Source organism: Anopheles coluzzii, chromosome 3, assembly GCF_943734685.1.
Source record: "Anopheles coluzzii chromosome 3, AcolN3, whole genome shotgun sequence".
Classification (NCBI taxonomy): domain Eukaryota; kingdom Metazoa; phylum Arthropoda; class Insecta; order Diptera; family Culicidae; genus Anopheles; species Anopheles coluzzii.
The window spans coordinates 2,864,284-2,879,413 of record NC_064671.1 but is presented as its reverse complement, the minus strand read 5'-3'; the positions used below and the strand labels follow the sequence as shown (position 1 = coordinate 2,879,413).

At 53.0% G+C, this 15,130-nt stretch overlaps 1 protein-coding gene across 1 annotated transcript in view; it reads left to right on the top strand.

Moving 5' to 3' along the window:
* LOC120955524 (cadherin-related tumor suppressor) overlaps positions 1–15,130 on the top strand; it is a 43,417-nt gene that overhangs the window by 24,073 nt on the left and 4,214 nt on the right. The window contains exons 5-8 of the mRNA XM_049609491.1: positions 2,226–2,413; positions 2,517–2,942; positions 4,279–4,792; positions 9,712–15,130. Coding sequence (XP_049465448.1) covers positions 2,226–2,413; positions 2,517–2,942; positions 4,279–4,792; positions 9,712–15,130 — 6,547 coding nt within the window. The remainder of the gene's footprint in view (positions 1–2,225; positions 2,414–2,516; positions 2,943–4,278; positions 4,793–9,711) is intronic.

The following is a 15,130-nucleotide window of genomic DNA, read 5'->3' as shown; positions in this document are numbered from 1 at the left end:
CCGCGAAGTCCACGCGATGAGTCCCACTTGGGACAGTCTCGCGACGCCACACCCGCAGAAGAATAGAACCCGCACACGCTCGTTTAGCGCTGCACGATTGCGAACGTTATTAATCAAAATCGGGCTGCTGAGCCCGATGGGTTTAGCGCAAAAGGTCATCTTTCTTCTTGCCCGAAGGTTCTCCCGGGTCCCGCGAAGGGGAGCGACACTGCGCGCGATCATGCGGTGGTGGTGGGCGATAACATCTGGCAACATTTTTTGAAGATTTTTGACACACATTTACAGGCAAGCGCACACACAGCGACGCGCGCGCGCACCGAGATCACCAGGCGAAGAGAAAAGGCTTGGGAGTTTCGGTCGGTTTTCGGTGCGTAGGACGTCGGTTGCGATGGCTACCATCAACCGTGGCGAGATCATCGAGTCTTTCTTGCCCGCTTGTTGTTGTTGTTGTTGTCGTGTTAGCTGCCGTCGCCGCGTTCGGTGGGTGATCAAACGATCGTTGTCTTCTCGTTTGTCTCCTGCCCCCCGCACACACACACACACACTGGCAGGCGTTGAAGCAGCAAATAATTTTGTCGAACATCGATCGAAACAATTGTATCTTGTCACCCGATCCGACGGCAGCCAGCCAGAGATGGTGACGGTGTTTTCTTCTTGCCATTTTCACCATCACCTTCCTCCGCCCCCCCCCCCCCCTCCCCCCCCCCCTCCCCCCCCTGAATGACTGACTGGGAATGATCAAATCAGCTCCACCATCTTCATTTGTCGAACGGCGCACGGTCCTACACACACCCGGGGGAGCGCATACTCAAAACCTGAGTGCATTCGAAAAATCGCCACAATCTGCTGCCAATCGCTTGGGCTTTGGGAGGGGCTGCGGCTGTGTGCATTCTTGGACGTGGTTCAGGATTAAGTAGCGAGACACTTTGTCTCACCCTCCCCTCCTCCTTGGGATGCTACTTTATAGTAATGCTAATTTAACGATCCCAGCAGCCTCTAACGGCGCTGGGGAATGGTGGAATTTTTCGCGCGTGGGGATTGCTTGTTGCTTGCGCTCAATATATAATCCATCCCGCGGGGAGTGGTCGGTCGGCTGGGGAGGTTTTTTGGGGATTTTATTTAGTTTTCTCCTTTGCTTACTTTGGGACCAGAGGGGGGGGGGATTCGCAGCGCCACTCACAGGTTCAATGACATCATATGCCCCGGGTGCCGAATTCTTCCGCCAGCGAGAGCGGCCGCGCGCGATCCGCCCGGGATCACACACAATCAATGAAGACACGTCACGTCGCAACTGCTACTGCTGCCTGCGCCCGCTGCTTTATGCAAATTAATAAATACCGGATTCTTTTTTCCTTGCTTTTTTTCCCTGCTTTTGCTGCCGCATTCAATTCGCCCTTCTCGGTTTCTCTTTTGTGAGGCAGTCCTGCAATGTGCAACTTACCAACTTGCGACTGTTCCGATGCCGGGGTTGGCCGGGGCGCGCTTGTGTTCTTTGATTGTCGATCGGTTGGATACACCACACAGGATGGGGGGAGGGGAGAAAGATCATTGCTTCTGCTCCTTCCACACACATGCGTACTTACACCCGGGTCGGATCAGGGCCTACAAGTGTAGCTCGACGACTGCTGCAACGTGCTGCTTCATGCGCGAGTGATATTGAGTGAAGTGATCCTTCCGCCTCATTCCGGGATCATATTTAATTTGGCAGCGCGCAATAACGGAATGAGGGTATGGGGGAGGGGGGGCTGGCGGGGACAAACAGGGTGAAAAAGAGAGACATTTCTGATCCGTAATGAGCAGCGGAGCTGTAAGTATAGGTTTTGCGCAGCCCGAGGGGGGGGAGATCGTAATGAAATGTTTCCGTCCAACCGGTCAAATCCTTCGCGTGATTTCCTATCGGATCGATGCGGAGAGCAGAGCGCGTACATTTGTTTCACTTCTTTATTGAGCTTTGATATGCCATATAATGGCTCACTGTGCCGTGTGCAGGACGAGACCGGACCATTATTCACACAGTGCCGGAGCGCCATAAAAAACACCCTCTTCACCCCGTGTCCGGGTCCGGGTTGGTCTGGTAATGGTTATAGTCGTTTTGTTTGTTTACGACGCCCAGAACGGATCTGCTAAATCGCTAGCGTCGTCTGTTGCGCAAAGTTGATACTAATAAACACCGTTTACTATTTACTCACATGTACTCACGCGTCCGCTTCCTTCGCTGCTTACAGGATCAAACGGGCGTATCGAATACTCGATAACGGCCGGCGACGATAATGAGGACTTCCAAATCATGAGTAACGGCACCATCCGTACCCGCCGTGCGCTGGATCGCGAAACGAAGAGCTCCTACAGCCTGGTGGTGACGGCCCGGGATTGCGCCAAGGAACCGGAGAAGCGGCTCTCGTCCACCGTACAGGTAGGCTGCTGATTGCTGCAAAATACTACACACCGTCAGATTAAGTTGCTCGAGTTATCATCACCATTTCTACTTACTTGTCGCATGCCACACACACACACAGGTTACGATCGTGCTAAAGGATATCAACGATCTGGCGCCGGAGTTTGTCACCCCGAACGAGACGAGCGTGGCGGAAAACATCCCGCCCAACACGGTTATCATGGCTATCAAGGCGGTCGATCGGGACGAGGGACGCAACGGCTACGTCGAGTACCAGCTGGAAGATGATCAAGGTTCGCTGCCGAGCCCGTTCACCGTCGGACAGGCCGACGGGCTGTTGCGCGTGTCGGGCCAGCTGGACCGGGAGGCCAAGCCGAGCTACGAGCTGAACGTGATTGCCAAGGATCGGGGCGACCCGCCCAGGATGACGCAGTCGCGCATCCGCATCAACGTGCTGGACGAAAACGACAACAGTCCCATCTTCGACCCGAAGCAGTACAGTGCCGCGATCGCGGAGAATGCCAGCATCGGCGCTAGCGTGTTACAGGTGAGATATTCCAGCTGTTCTTCTTCAATGTTTCTGCATGTGCCCTTTATTTGGGGCTCAGTAATAGCCGCAGTTCTTCTCATTTACATCGTCCAAAAGTGGCATTTGCAAACCACTTTAAAAATTTTGATCCCAAATCATCTCTTGCGACATTTAAATATTTGCTCGATCGTCGCTTACAGGCGCGTACAGTGCATGTATGGGGAGCACCACGATGATACACGTAGCCTCGCCGGTTCGCAGCTTCGCATGCAGCGTCCTCGGCTATCATCTCACCAACGCTCACCACCTTTGCTGCATCCTTTTGCGTTGTGCGCGCCCCTTGGTGCGTCTGCTGTGGCTGATGCTTGAGCTTAAAACGTTTTTGCTGTTTATTTGAAAGCGTCACGAAATGCTTTATTCATAACATCATTTTTCTTTCGTACGCCGCGTACGGCCACTCGCTTATCCCGAAGCGCGCGACGTCGTTGGTGGGGTGTGGTAGGAATGGGGGATTTTCTCCATTTAGTGAATATCGCGCGACCGTGGTTTCGGTCGATTGCATTCCCCCTGCGGGGCGATCGCGCAAAGCGGATCGCTTAAGCCGATGCGAAATGGTCGTCCCTCCCGGTTTGCACTACCTCCATCCTCTCTGCTTCGGCTTCTTATACACATCACACGGCACATTTCAACACCCCCAGTTCTCAGTTCCGAGTTCACCCCACGTAGGATTCACATGCTCATGCACACAAACGATCATGGTGCAGTGCTGCGGAGGATTCGCGTTGCATCCAGTTGCAGCCTGCGCAAGGAAGAGCCGCTGGAAGGCAAATCTATGCGAAAGTAAATTATCACAAATTGCAACGAATTAATAATTTTCCCGAGGCTTTCGTAGCAAAGCAGCGTTAATATTTTGACAAGGACAGTGCTGAGAGAGGGTGCGCATAGTGACGTCACCAACAATATTGCAGTTCAAGGGGAGACAATCTGGACATTTCAAACAACAAAAAGTTGCACATTTAGTCAACAACTCTGTCGTTGCGAATATGCCGACGATCCTCTAATCATGCATCGTGTGTCCACTTACGCACAAAACGCCCGACCGCCGTCTACGCAATGCATGCACCACTCCATGCGCTTATCTACGGTGCATAAATTATTCATGAGTTTTAATACTCAACGCCTCCGACATTGCCAGCCCAGCCCGGACCATGTCCCGCCGCGGCTGCACGAATAAGTCAACTAATGAACTTCCCTAATATGTTTACACGCTAGAGCATCGTCGCACCACCAAGAACGCTTTTATACTTACTCGATTTCCCTTTCTTCCTTTCTTTCTCTCTCTCTCTCCGCACAGGTATCCGCGACCGATATCGACGAAGGCGCTAATGGACGCGTACGCTTCTCGATAGCGGCCGGCGATGACAACCGCGACTTTACCATAAGCGAGGATAGCGGCGTGGTGCGCGTAGCAAAGAATCTCAACTTCGAGCGCAAATCACTGTACGCGATCACGGTGCGTGCGGAGGACTGTGCCGGCGACACCGAGAACGGCGAGGTGCGTTTCGACACCGCCCGGCTATCGATCACCATCACCGACATCAACGACAATCCGCCGACCTTCCTCGACTCGCCCTATCTCGCCTACGTCATGGAGAACGTCATCCCGCCGAACAATGGTTACGTTATCACGGTGCGGGCGTACGATGCGGACACGCCGCCGTTCAACTCGCAGGTGCGGTACTTCCTCAAGGAGGGCGACACCGATTTCTTCAAGATCAATGCGTCCACGGGCGAAATATCCTTGCTGCGCGCCCTCGATCGGGAAATGCAGGAAGAGTACATTCTAACGCTCGTGGCAATGGATACGGGTAAGTGTGACGCACAGTTCAACAGTTTTTGAATGCTTTTAAGTTCAACCGTTGAAGAAATTTCACAATTATGACCTCTACTGTATTCGCTCAACCTCTCGCAGCAGTTGGGGAGATGGGGTTGGGATAACAATCTAGAAGAAGCTTTTGCTTTACCATTTTGCTGACCCTTGTACGGTTCTCTGCCCTAACGTTTACCGTTTCGGGGGACAATAGAAAGAGAGAGAAAGAGAGAGAGAGAGATAAAGAGAAAAAGAGAGAAACAAAGTACAAACAACACCATAACATTGACATCATATTTCGTGTTTTGTGAGCGGAAAAACGTGAACCAACCGGTCGCAACTATGTTGTGCGCTCTCTACCAGGCACCAGCAGCACAACGCCGCCGCCTACGATGAGTGAACTATGATAGATTGTAGATCGGCGAAAAATGCACCCTTTCGGCGTAGCGTGCCACCATCGTTGCAGCCAGCAACGCCGCACGAACCAAACACGAGAGATTCGAATATTTGATTTAAACACGGCGCAACCGTCCACCAGAGCAAGGCAAGGGAAGGCGGCATTGCCAAACCGTCGCCATGTGGCGGACCACGCGGCGGCAAGGGTCATAGTTGACTGCTGAAATCCAAAACAAAGCTTTCACAAACAGCAGGGGTAAACCTGCGATTTACCTCACGAGTCCCGCAGTGCCGGTGACGGAATTGCCGTGGCTGTTGTGTCTGCGGTTGGTGTGTCGCTCTTACGCGACGACCTGTGCGCCCCCCGCCAAAGCTCATCCAGCAGACGCCGGACTATCACCGGAATGATCGCAAATAATAGATTTTCAATAAGCGTAACCATTATTCGACTGTAGTGCCACAGCACCGCACGGCCGCCTCGCAAGCGCAGTCCAAACTCGTGAGCTTGCCGCCACCAACCATTTCTACCGGATGCCCTGCTGTACGCTGCTCCCGGTGCAGTGGAAAATTGTTTGACAGTTTCGAAAGTTTGCCAGAGCTTGAAGCACATTAGCGCACTATCAGAGAGTAGTGCTAAAGAGCCTTTTCACTCTTTCAATCTGATTCGTTTTGCCAAAACTCCCGTGCAGCGGAGGAGCATAAGCAATATAATTTCCGATTTGCCGACCTGTAATCGGCCAAGACAGAGCCATAATGTTCAGGCCATGATCGTGTTCAGAGGTTCGGTGGTGGTGCTGCTGAAATTGGTTATGGTTCTATTGTTATTCCATTTCAAACCACCATTTATCGATGTGGGAAATGTATGTTCTATTCCCCGCCCGTAGCCAAGAAGTAGCGGAAGAGCGCGGTGGCCAGTGGTTTGTTTTCTTCTGCCAGTGCAGTAGATAATACGAGAGCAACTCCCGACCTCGCTGCTAATTTGCCGGTACGTTTACCGACAACGATTAAAGACATTTTATTATTACAGCGTGCTGTACCTGCCGGGACCCGTTATGAGGTCAATGAGGCCTCCACGAATATTCTTACAGGACTTCCCCTCCTGTTGCCCTCCCCATTCACCCCCCTCCCCAATTCCCTCAATGATTAGCTTCAATTTGGCCAGCGCATGAAAGATCGTTTCGATGATGATGATTTTCGTTCGTATGCAATTTTGCTGCCCCTGTTGCCTTTGCTGCTGCTGCTGCTGTGTCCCTGCGGTCCTGGCAGCGGGGCAGCATCCCCACCTCGTTGTTACAGGTTCAGCACAAGGACAAAAGAAACAATTGCCCCCACCGTGCGTGTGTGTGAGAGAGAGAGAGAGAGAGAGGTAGAAACGGGTGAATAAGCGATGGGAGTGATTTTGCGACCGCTCAAAGCGCTCTGTGCGCCGGAAAGCTTGCAACCGACCGCCGCCCGGAATGAGAACGCAAAATATTACAAATTCCATAAGATAAGTAGCAAAAGATAGGAGGGTCGGTGCGCGCGCAGCCAACTCACGGCTGGCTTTGCATGCGGCTTCTTCCCTCTTCCTTTCTTTGCGCAAAACACCGGCACATTGCGGGGCACAACGGACGAAAAAGAAGGAAGGGGTTTCGTCGGTGCTGCGGCGGTACACAATGAGCTAAGAAGGGGCAGCAGCAGCAGCACACACAGAGGGCGAACTGTATTGATTCTTCGTGAGATCGTGACGTCAAGAGACACCCTGCGGCTGATAAACTACCTCAATAAATATTCACTCAATTTCCTATAATTCGTTTCCCCGTTCGCGGTTCGTTGGGGGGGGGGGGGGGGGCGACGGGCGACACGGACACGGAGCAGGTTGGCACACCAACTGTGTGTCGAGTTTCGAGTGCATTTCCCATGGTACTCCCGTCGGGATGTGCAGTAATACCGATGATCTGTCCTTTCCACCCCCCCCCCTCCACTTACCGATCTGCTGCAATTGAAACAATCGTGCGCCGATTGGCAGCATAATTCCGAGCATACGATTTAATTTTCCCTACACTACTACGAACTGCTGTGCCCCCATAAACCGTATCGGAGCAGGCAGGCCAGGCAGGCCAGGCAGACCCGGGACTGACGCGGTTGCGACGGCATTTTGACAGTCCCAAGTGGTGTGCTCAAACTGTCTCCCGGCTGCACCGCTGCACGCCAAAGCACGCGGTTTGGTGTGTGTGTGTAAAAGGGTGACCACAGCGCATTGCCCCAATGCAATACGCAAACGAAGTGACCGCGCAGAAGTTCAACACGAACGCATCCCTATTGGCCAATTTGGACGCTGCGTGTGTGTGTGTGTGTGTGTGCGTTTTGGGGGATGATGGAAAGGGGTGTCGAGGGTGGTAGAACGTGGTGCGATCGGTTGGGCGAGCAAACGGGGAGTGTTTGTGTCTGTAGAAGCACTTGTTTTGCTCTCTTTCTCTCTCTCTCCCGCTCTCTCTACCAGTCCACCGTTTCGGTTCGGTGGCACGCACACACACGCATATCCCGGGCAAACGGGTGAGAACAGAGGGGGGGGGTGGAAGGGGAGGGAACGACGATCGAGCCACCCTTAGCTATGTCACAAGCTGCCCGGGTCCGCGCGGCTATATGTATATAACTGGAAACATTTTATTACCCCGGGCTATAAATACTTCATCTGCATAAAGCTTAAAATTTGTAAAAAATGATATCAGCTATTCATTCTTCTCGGGTTGCCTGTTTCTCACACCGCTACACGACCGCGATGCTGAGGATGGCCGATCGTTTGGGGTGGCTTTTGGGGCTTTTCTCCCTTTGCTTATTCTCCATCGCCTTTCCTTTCCACCCCTATTTTACACTTCTTTGTCATCTCTCTCTCTCTCTCTCCCTTTTCTCTTCGTTTTCGATCGCTCTTTTTCTCTGCCGGCTAGACGCCATCTTTCTCTTTAATGAGAAAGAACGCAGGCTCCTCTGGCCGATGCTCCTTTTCAACCAGCTCCGGGGCTCTTGATGAAACGAACGACACACACTCTCACACACGCTTTGACCAGCTGAACTCTTTTTTTTCTGGACCACATGTAGTAACGGAGTGAGAATGAAAAGGAAGCTTAAGATAATCTAAACCACCGTAAGATATCATTGCTCCACTCCTAGAAGACACTTTGTTGTTCCTTAACGTCGCTTTTGGTCGTGTGTCTCTAAACAATTTTGCTTAATTCTTGCCTACACTTGGGCACCAAATAATTCTTCAAAAAATGAATTATAATGCTACGGTACATATATGCATACACACAAATACAGTACAAATTCTTCTATAAGCGAAAACACAAGGGTCTCGATTTGTTTGGTTTGGCCACCAGTCTGAAGAGTAAACACACGATCGGCACGGATGAAATAGGCTCCTGCATTCCAATTACTACATCCCCCACCCAACCCATCCAAACAAACGATGCAGCGGACACAAAAAGGACGGAAAAAGCGTCGCGAGATCGCTTTATTCGATCTAGGTTATCATCCGGCGTGTCTCGTTCGATTCGGGGTCGTTTGTTATTTCCAGCAGTTCGGCAGAGCGGCAGAGCGTGCGCGGGCAGCACCCTAAAGCGCGAGGGTCACGCAGGCGAAACAATTACATCCCCACAAAAGGTGCGCCCCCCCTTGGTTCTCGTTCTCGGGCGGCTCGGGATGGCACTATCCGTTCCCGTCCCGGCTAGAGCAGGATAGATGCAAAAGATGCAACCCCCGGAACAATTCTTAGCCCTTATGTCGTCGGCTAACGAGCGCCCGGTGGCAGTCGCAATGGCGCAATTATGGTGCCATAAATGCGAAACATTGCAGAAGATACACACACACACACATGTTGGACGGAGGACGTTGTTCAGATCAATAAATAAATCTGATCTGACCTCATCCTCATCTGGGCGACGTTCTGTGCCGGAGTAAGGGGTAATAAAATTCCACCACACAAACGCACCGTTTTTTTCTTCTTCTCCTTCTTCTTCTTTCCTTTTTCTCCATTTCCCCTGCCTAGAAGCGTGCGATTTGTTCTAGCAAACGTTGCCGATCTGGAATGTCCATCGTTTTCTTGCAACGAAGCGCAATAGAATCGCTGCAACAGTACCACTGCAGGGAACGCAAATGGACTGTTATACCGTGGCACGGTACGCGGACTTGGCGACGCGCTTGCCTTCCTTTTATCACTTCTATTTTGCCAACGTTCGCACGGTCATGTACCTTGAGTGGATGCCACTGTACACTGTGCAAACTGTGGAGCTCTTGGAGCTATGGATACAGCAGAGACTCGAATCAATATCTTCAAAATATGGCACTTGAGAAGAGCGAGTTTAGTTGCTTTGTTCGAGTGGTTTTTGGTACACACTACACTATGATTTGCTTTAAATAACTGCACACGTTGTACATAACGTGTTGCTGTAGTTAAATGTGATCCCATTTGTTGTAATGCAGCACAAACACCAGCAGCGCTCCCAACCATGCGTTAATGTGCTTTTTATTTAAATTTTCTTCCAGGATCGCCTCCCCTAACGGGAACGGGAACGGTGCGTGTCATGGTGCAGGACATCAATGATCACAACCCGGAGTTCGAGCGCCAATCATACCAGGCGACGATAGCGGAGAATCAACCGATAGGTACGCGAGTGCTGTGGCCGAGGGCTACCGATCGTGATGCGGGCCTGAACGCAAAGATTCGCTACACGCTGCTCGGCGAGCACTCGAGCCGCTTCCGACTCGACGCCTCCAGCGGAGAAATCACTACCGCCGCCGTTCTCGATCGCGAGGATATGCCCATCTATCACTTCACGCTGATGGCTCAGGACAGCTCGACGACGGAGCCGCGGGCGACGCTCGTCAATCTAACCATTGACGTGCAGGATGTGAACGATAATAGCCCGGCGTTCGGTGCGCCCACATTCCACGTCAACGTGCCCGACCGGATCAAACCGGGCCAGTTCGTGTTCGGCGCAAAGGCGATCGATCGAGACGAGGGCGTTAATGCGCGCCTGCTCTACTCGATCGTCGGCACGGATGCAGCCAAGTTCCGCATCAACGAGCACACCGGAGTGATCGAGGCGGCAACAGAGCTGTCAACGCCGATGTCCGGCGCCAACTCGGAGCGTGTCTTTCGGCTGACGATTGTGGCGAAGGATGAGGGCTACGAGCCACGGTCGGCCACCTGTGAGCTGGCGATTTCACTGCGATCGGCTCATCTGTTTCCCGTGTTTTCCTACACGTCGGAAACGCAGTTTGTGCTGCCGGAAGACATCGCCGACGGTAAGATGGTGACGAAGCTGGCAGCCACCTCGCCGAAAAAAGGCTCCGTGGGGACGATCCGGTACGCAATCGCCGGAGGCAACATTGGTGAAGCGCTACGCATCGACCCGAGCACTGGCGAGGTGGCCGTAAACCGGGGCGGACTGGACTACGAGCGGCACCAGCAGTATGAGGTGTGGATCGAGGCGGCCGACTCTGATAGGCCGAGCTTACGCAGCGTGCTACAGCTCATTGTGAATGTTACCGACGCCAACGACAATGCACCCGTCATGGACCGTCCGATGTACGTGGCGGAGGTGCTGGAGGAGGAGTCGCCATCGCAGCTGGTTACGAAAGTATCTGCCAGCGATGCGGATTCTGAGGAGAATGGTCAGATTACATACCGGTTGCGCGATGATTTTGAAAGCTTCGAAATCAACACGGACACGGGTGAAATCTATACCACCACACGACTGGACCGCGAAGACATCGCACAGTATACGCTGATTGTGGAGGCAGTAGACCAAGGTGTGCCCCAGTTGACCGGCAGTGCTACAGTGCTTGTCAATGTGCTCGATAAGAACGATAATCCGCCAAAGTTTACGCGACTCTTCTCCGTCAACGTGACAGAGAACGCTGAGATAGGACAGTTTGTGATCAAGATCACCTCCTCGGATTCGGATGTCGGTGTTAACGCGAACGCAACCTACATCTTCACCGAGAACTTGGGTGGCAAGTTTTCGATCGACTCCACTACTGGCAATGTGACGGTAGCGGGACATTTAGACCGTGAGCAGCAGGATGAGTACATTCTGAAGGTGGCCGCCGTCGACGGAGCTTGGCGGACGGAGACACCGCTCACGATCACGATCCAAGACCAGAACGATAATGCGCCAGAGTTCGAGCACAGTTACTACAGCTTCAACTTCCGCGAGTTGCAAAAATCGGTAACATTCGTTGGTCAGGTGATTGCCACCGATCGTGACAAGCAGGGGCCGAACTCGGTCATCTCATACTCGCTCCAGCAGCCGTCCGATCTGTTCACCATCGACCCAGCGACTGGAGAGATCTTCAGCAAGCGTCGAATTCACTACAAGCACACACAGTTGGAAGCTTCGCCGGAAAATAGCTTCACACTGACAGTGTTGGCTACCGACAACGGCAAGCCGCCAATGTACACCGAGTGTTTGGTGAACATCAACGTGGTCGATGCGAACAATAACCCGCCCGTCTTCAGTCAGCGCGCGTACATGGCTCCTGTACCCGAGGGTGCCGATGTGGGGGTGCGAATACTGCAGCTGACTGCCCGAGACGAGCTGGACTTTGGAGTAAACGCCGAGATTGAGTACCAACTAATCGGTGGCAATGGATCTGACCGGTTCGCCATCAACAAGCTGGACGGTTGGATTGTAGTTGGGCGTAAGCTGAGCGAGGTAGCAGCATCTCCTGGCACAGTCTTTGTGCTACAGGTGCGAGCCGTCGATCGAGGAGTACCACCGCAGCAGGACGAAGTTAGCGTGACACTGATCGTAACTGGTGCGAATAGATTCGCTCCCGTCTTCCAGAGTCCTTCCTATCAGGTGATCGTTCCCGAAAATGAACCGATCGGTTCCACGATCCTTACGGTCAGTGCACCGGACAATGATGACGGACCGAACGGAATGGTACGCTACGCAATATTGGCTGGCAATGAGCGCAATGACTTCATGGTAAATAGCGTGACGGGAGCGGTCAGCATCCGCAACCCGCTCGACTATGATCTGATACAGGTGTACCAGCTGAACATTACGGCCGAGGATCTCGGCTACAAACCGAAACGATCCATCGCCATGGTCACAATTACGCTCACGGACATTAACGACAATGCACCCTACTTCAACCAATCGGTGTACGACGCGTACGTTGCCGAAAACTCACCAGCCAACACGTTCGTGTACCGTGCACAGGCACACGACCGAGACTCGCCCAAGAACGCCATCATCAACTACGCCATTGTGGGTGGTTCGGGACGTGAATTGTTTGCCATTGAGACGGCGACAGGCATTATCACCTCGAAAGCGACGTTCGACTACGAGGAGCAGGATCAGTATACGCTCACGCTTGCCGCGTACAATCCCGACTCGTCGATGCGCAATGAAACCAAGGTGATCGTGCATGTAACGGGTGTTAACGAATACTTCCCAAAGTTCATCCAACCGGTGTTCCACTTTGATGTGTCCGAGTCAGCTGAGGTCGGATCCAGTGTGGGTATTATAGAGGCAACCGACAAGGATGCAGGTGAGGATGGTAAGGTGTACTATCTGCTGGTGGGTTCGAGCAACGACAAAGGCTTCAGTATTCATCCCAGCACGGGTGTGCTGGTAGTATCGCGCAATCTTGACCGCGAGACGCAGTCTCGCGTAGTGCTGACCGTGCTAGCCAAGAACTACGGTGGCATCCGAGGAAACGATACGGATGAGGCGCAAATCATCATTTCCATTCAGGATGGGAATGATCCACCAGAGTTTCAGCGAGACCTCTACGAGGCCAGTGTTTCCGAAGGAGATCCGATAGGGACGAAAGTCATTGTGGTGAAAGCTGTCGACAAAGATGTGCGTCCGCAGAACAACCAGTTCAGCTTCTCCATCATCGGCGGTAACAATGACCATTCGTTCAAGATTGATCCTCAGTCGGGTCAGATTGAAACTGCACGCAAGCTGGACCGAGAAACAGTCCCAACGCATAAGCTGCTGCTTGGTGCGATCGACACTGGCACACCACCGCAAACTGGTACGACGGTCGTACGAATCACCGTTACCGACATCAACGATAACGGACCGACATTCGATCCGAAGGACACGATCGGTGCAGTGCTGGAAAACGAACCGCCCAACACGGTCGTCATGACGCTGGCCGCCACGGATCCTGATCTTCCACCTAACGGCGCACCGTTCACATACCAGCTTGTTGGCGGGCGACACAAATCGCTGTTTACGCTTGAGCGTCATTCCGGTGTGCTGAAGACAGTGCGTAGCCTTGACCGGGAGCAGACGCCTCAACTGGAGCTGCTGGTCGTGGTGGAAGACAATGGAAAACCGCGCAAGCGAACCCAACACACGATCACGGTGAACGTGCTGGACCAGAACGACAGTCCTTCGACGCCCCGAAACGTGCATGTACTCGTGTACGCATTCAGAGAAGGTCCGCTGCACGGTGACATCGCCAGTGTGCATCCAAACGATCCCGATGTGACGGGCGACTATCGCTGCAAGTTGGTGACCGACACCAACAAGCAGCCCGTGACAACATTCACAATATCCAGCGGTTGTCAGCTTCGTCTTACCAACGCTAACCGTATTCCCACCAGTGGACATACGTTCCTGGTTTCTGGCAATGACGGCAAGCACCCAGATGTAACGTCGACAGTTTCTGTCGAGTTCTTGCACTTTGACAATGCCACGGTTGATCAATCAATCACCGTTCGGCTGGAGAACATCAGCAGCGCCAACTTCCTTGCCAATTACTACCGGAATTTCGTAGACATCGTGAAGGCATCGCTAGAGCCGGCAGATGATCTGATCCTGTACAGCTTGCTGGATGCTGGAAAAGCACTGCACGTGACCTTGGCCGTGCGAAATACCCCACTCAAAGGATACCGGTCCAAGCAGTACGTAATCGAGCGGTTCTCACGCAAGCTTGAAGCAATTGGACAGCTGCTTCCCAACGTCCAGACCACGATTGGGTACGATCCTTGCCGTTCTGCAGACACATGCGCTAACGGTGGTGTGTGTAGTGCACGGATCAAGGTATACCCTGAGGAAGACAATCGGATCACCGATAGCCAATCGCTCATATTCACTTCACCACCGGTCCGGCACGATTTCGCCTGTGCCTGTCCTGATGGATACACTGGCGCACGCTGTGACAAGCGACAGGATCCCTGTTCACCTAACCCTTGTCATGCTGGTGGTCAATGTCGTCGACAGGGATATGACTTCCAGTGTACTTGCCCATCGAACCGTGAGGGCAAGTACTGTCAGCTGGAGCGTGGAGACATTTGTTCGAGTGGTCCGTGTAAGAACGGTGGCTCTTGTCGGGAGAGTTCCGATGGTTCGTCCTTCTTCTGCCTGTGCCGGCCAGGCTATCGAGGCAATCAGTGCGAGGCAGTGGCCGACTCTTGTCGCCCTAACCCGTGTCTACATGGTGGGTTGTGCGTTAGCCTTAAGCCCGGCTACAAATGTAGCTGTGTCGAGGGCCGGTACGGCCGTCACTGTGAGAAGACAACCTTCGGGTTCCGCGAGCTGTCCTACATGGCATTCCCTGCGCTAGACTCAGCTACAAACGATATTTCGGTCGTGTTCGCCACCACCAAGCCGGATGCTTTGTTAATCTACAACTATGGCATCCAGAGCGGCGGTAGATCCGATTTTGTAGCGATGGAAATTGTGAACGGCCGGGCAGTGTTTTCGTATGGCGGTGCTCGAACAGCCATTACTTCACTCGTCGTGGGGCAAAGCACTTCAACGGCCAGCGGACGGAACGGTTCTATTTCCAATGGAGAATGGCACAAGATCACGGCTACACGCAATGGGCGCGTGATGTCTCTGAGTGTCTCCAAGTGCACGGACAATGGCGATTACTGCGACGATTGTCGGCCAGGTGATTCTAGCTGTTATGCGGACGATACGGGTCCTACAGG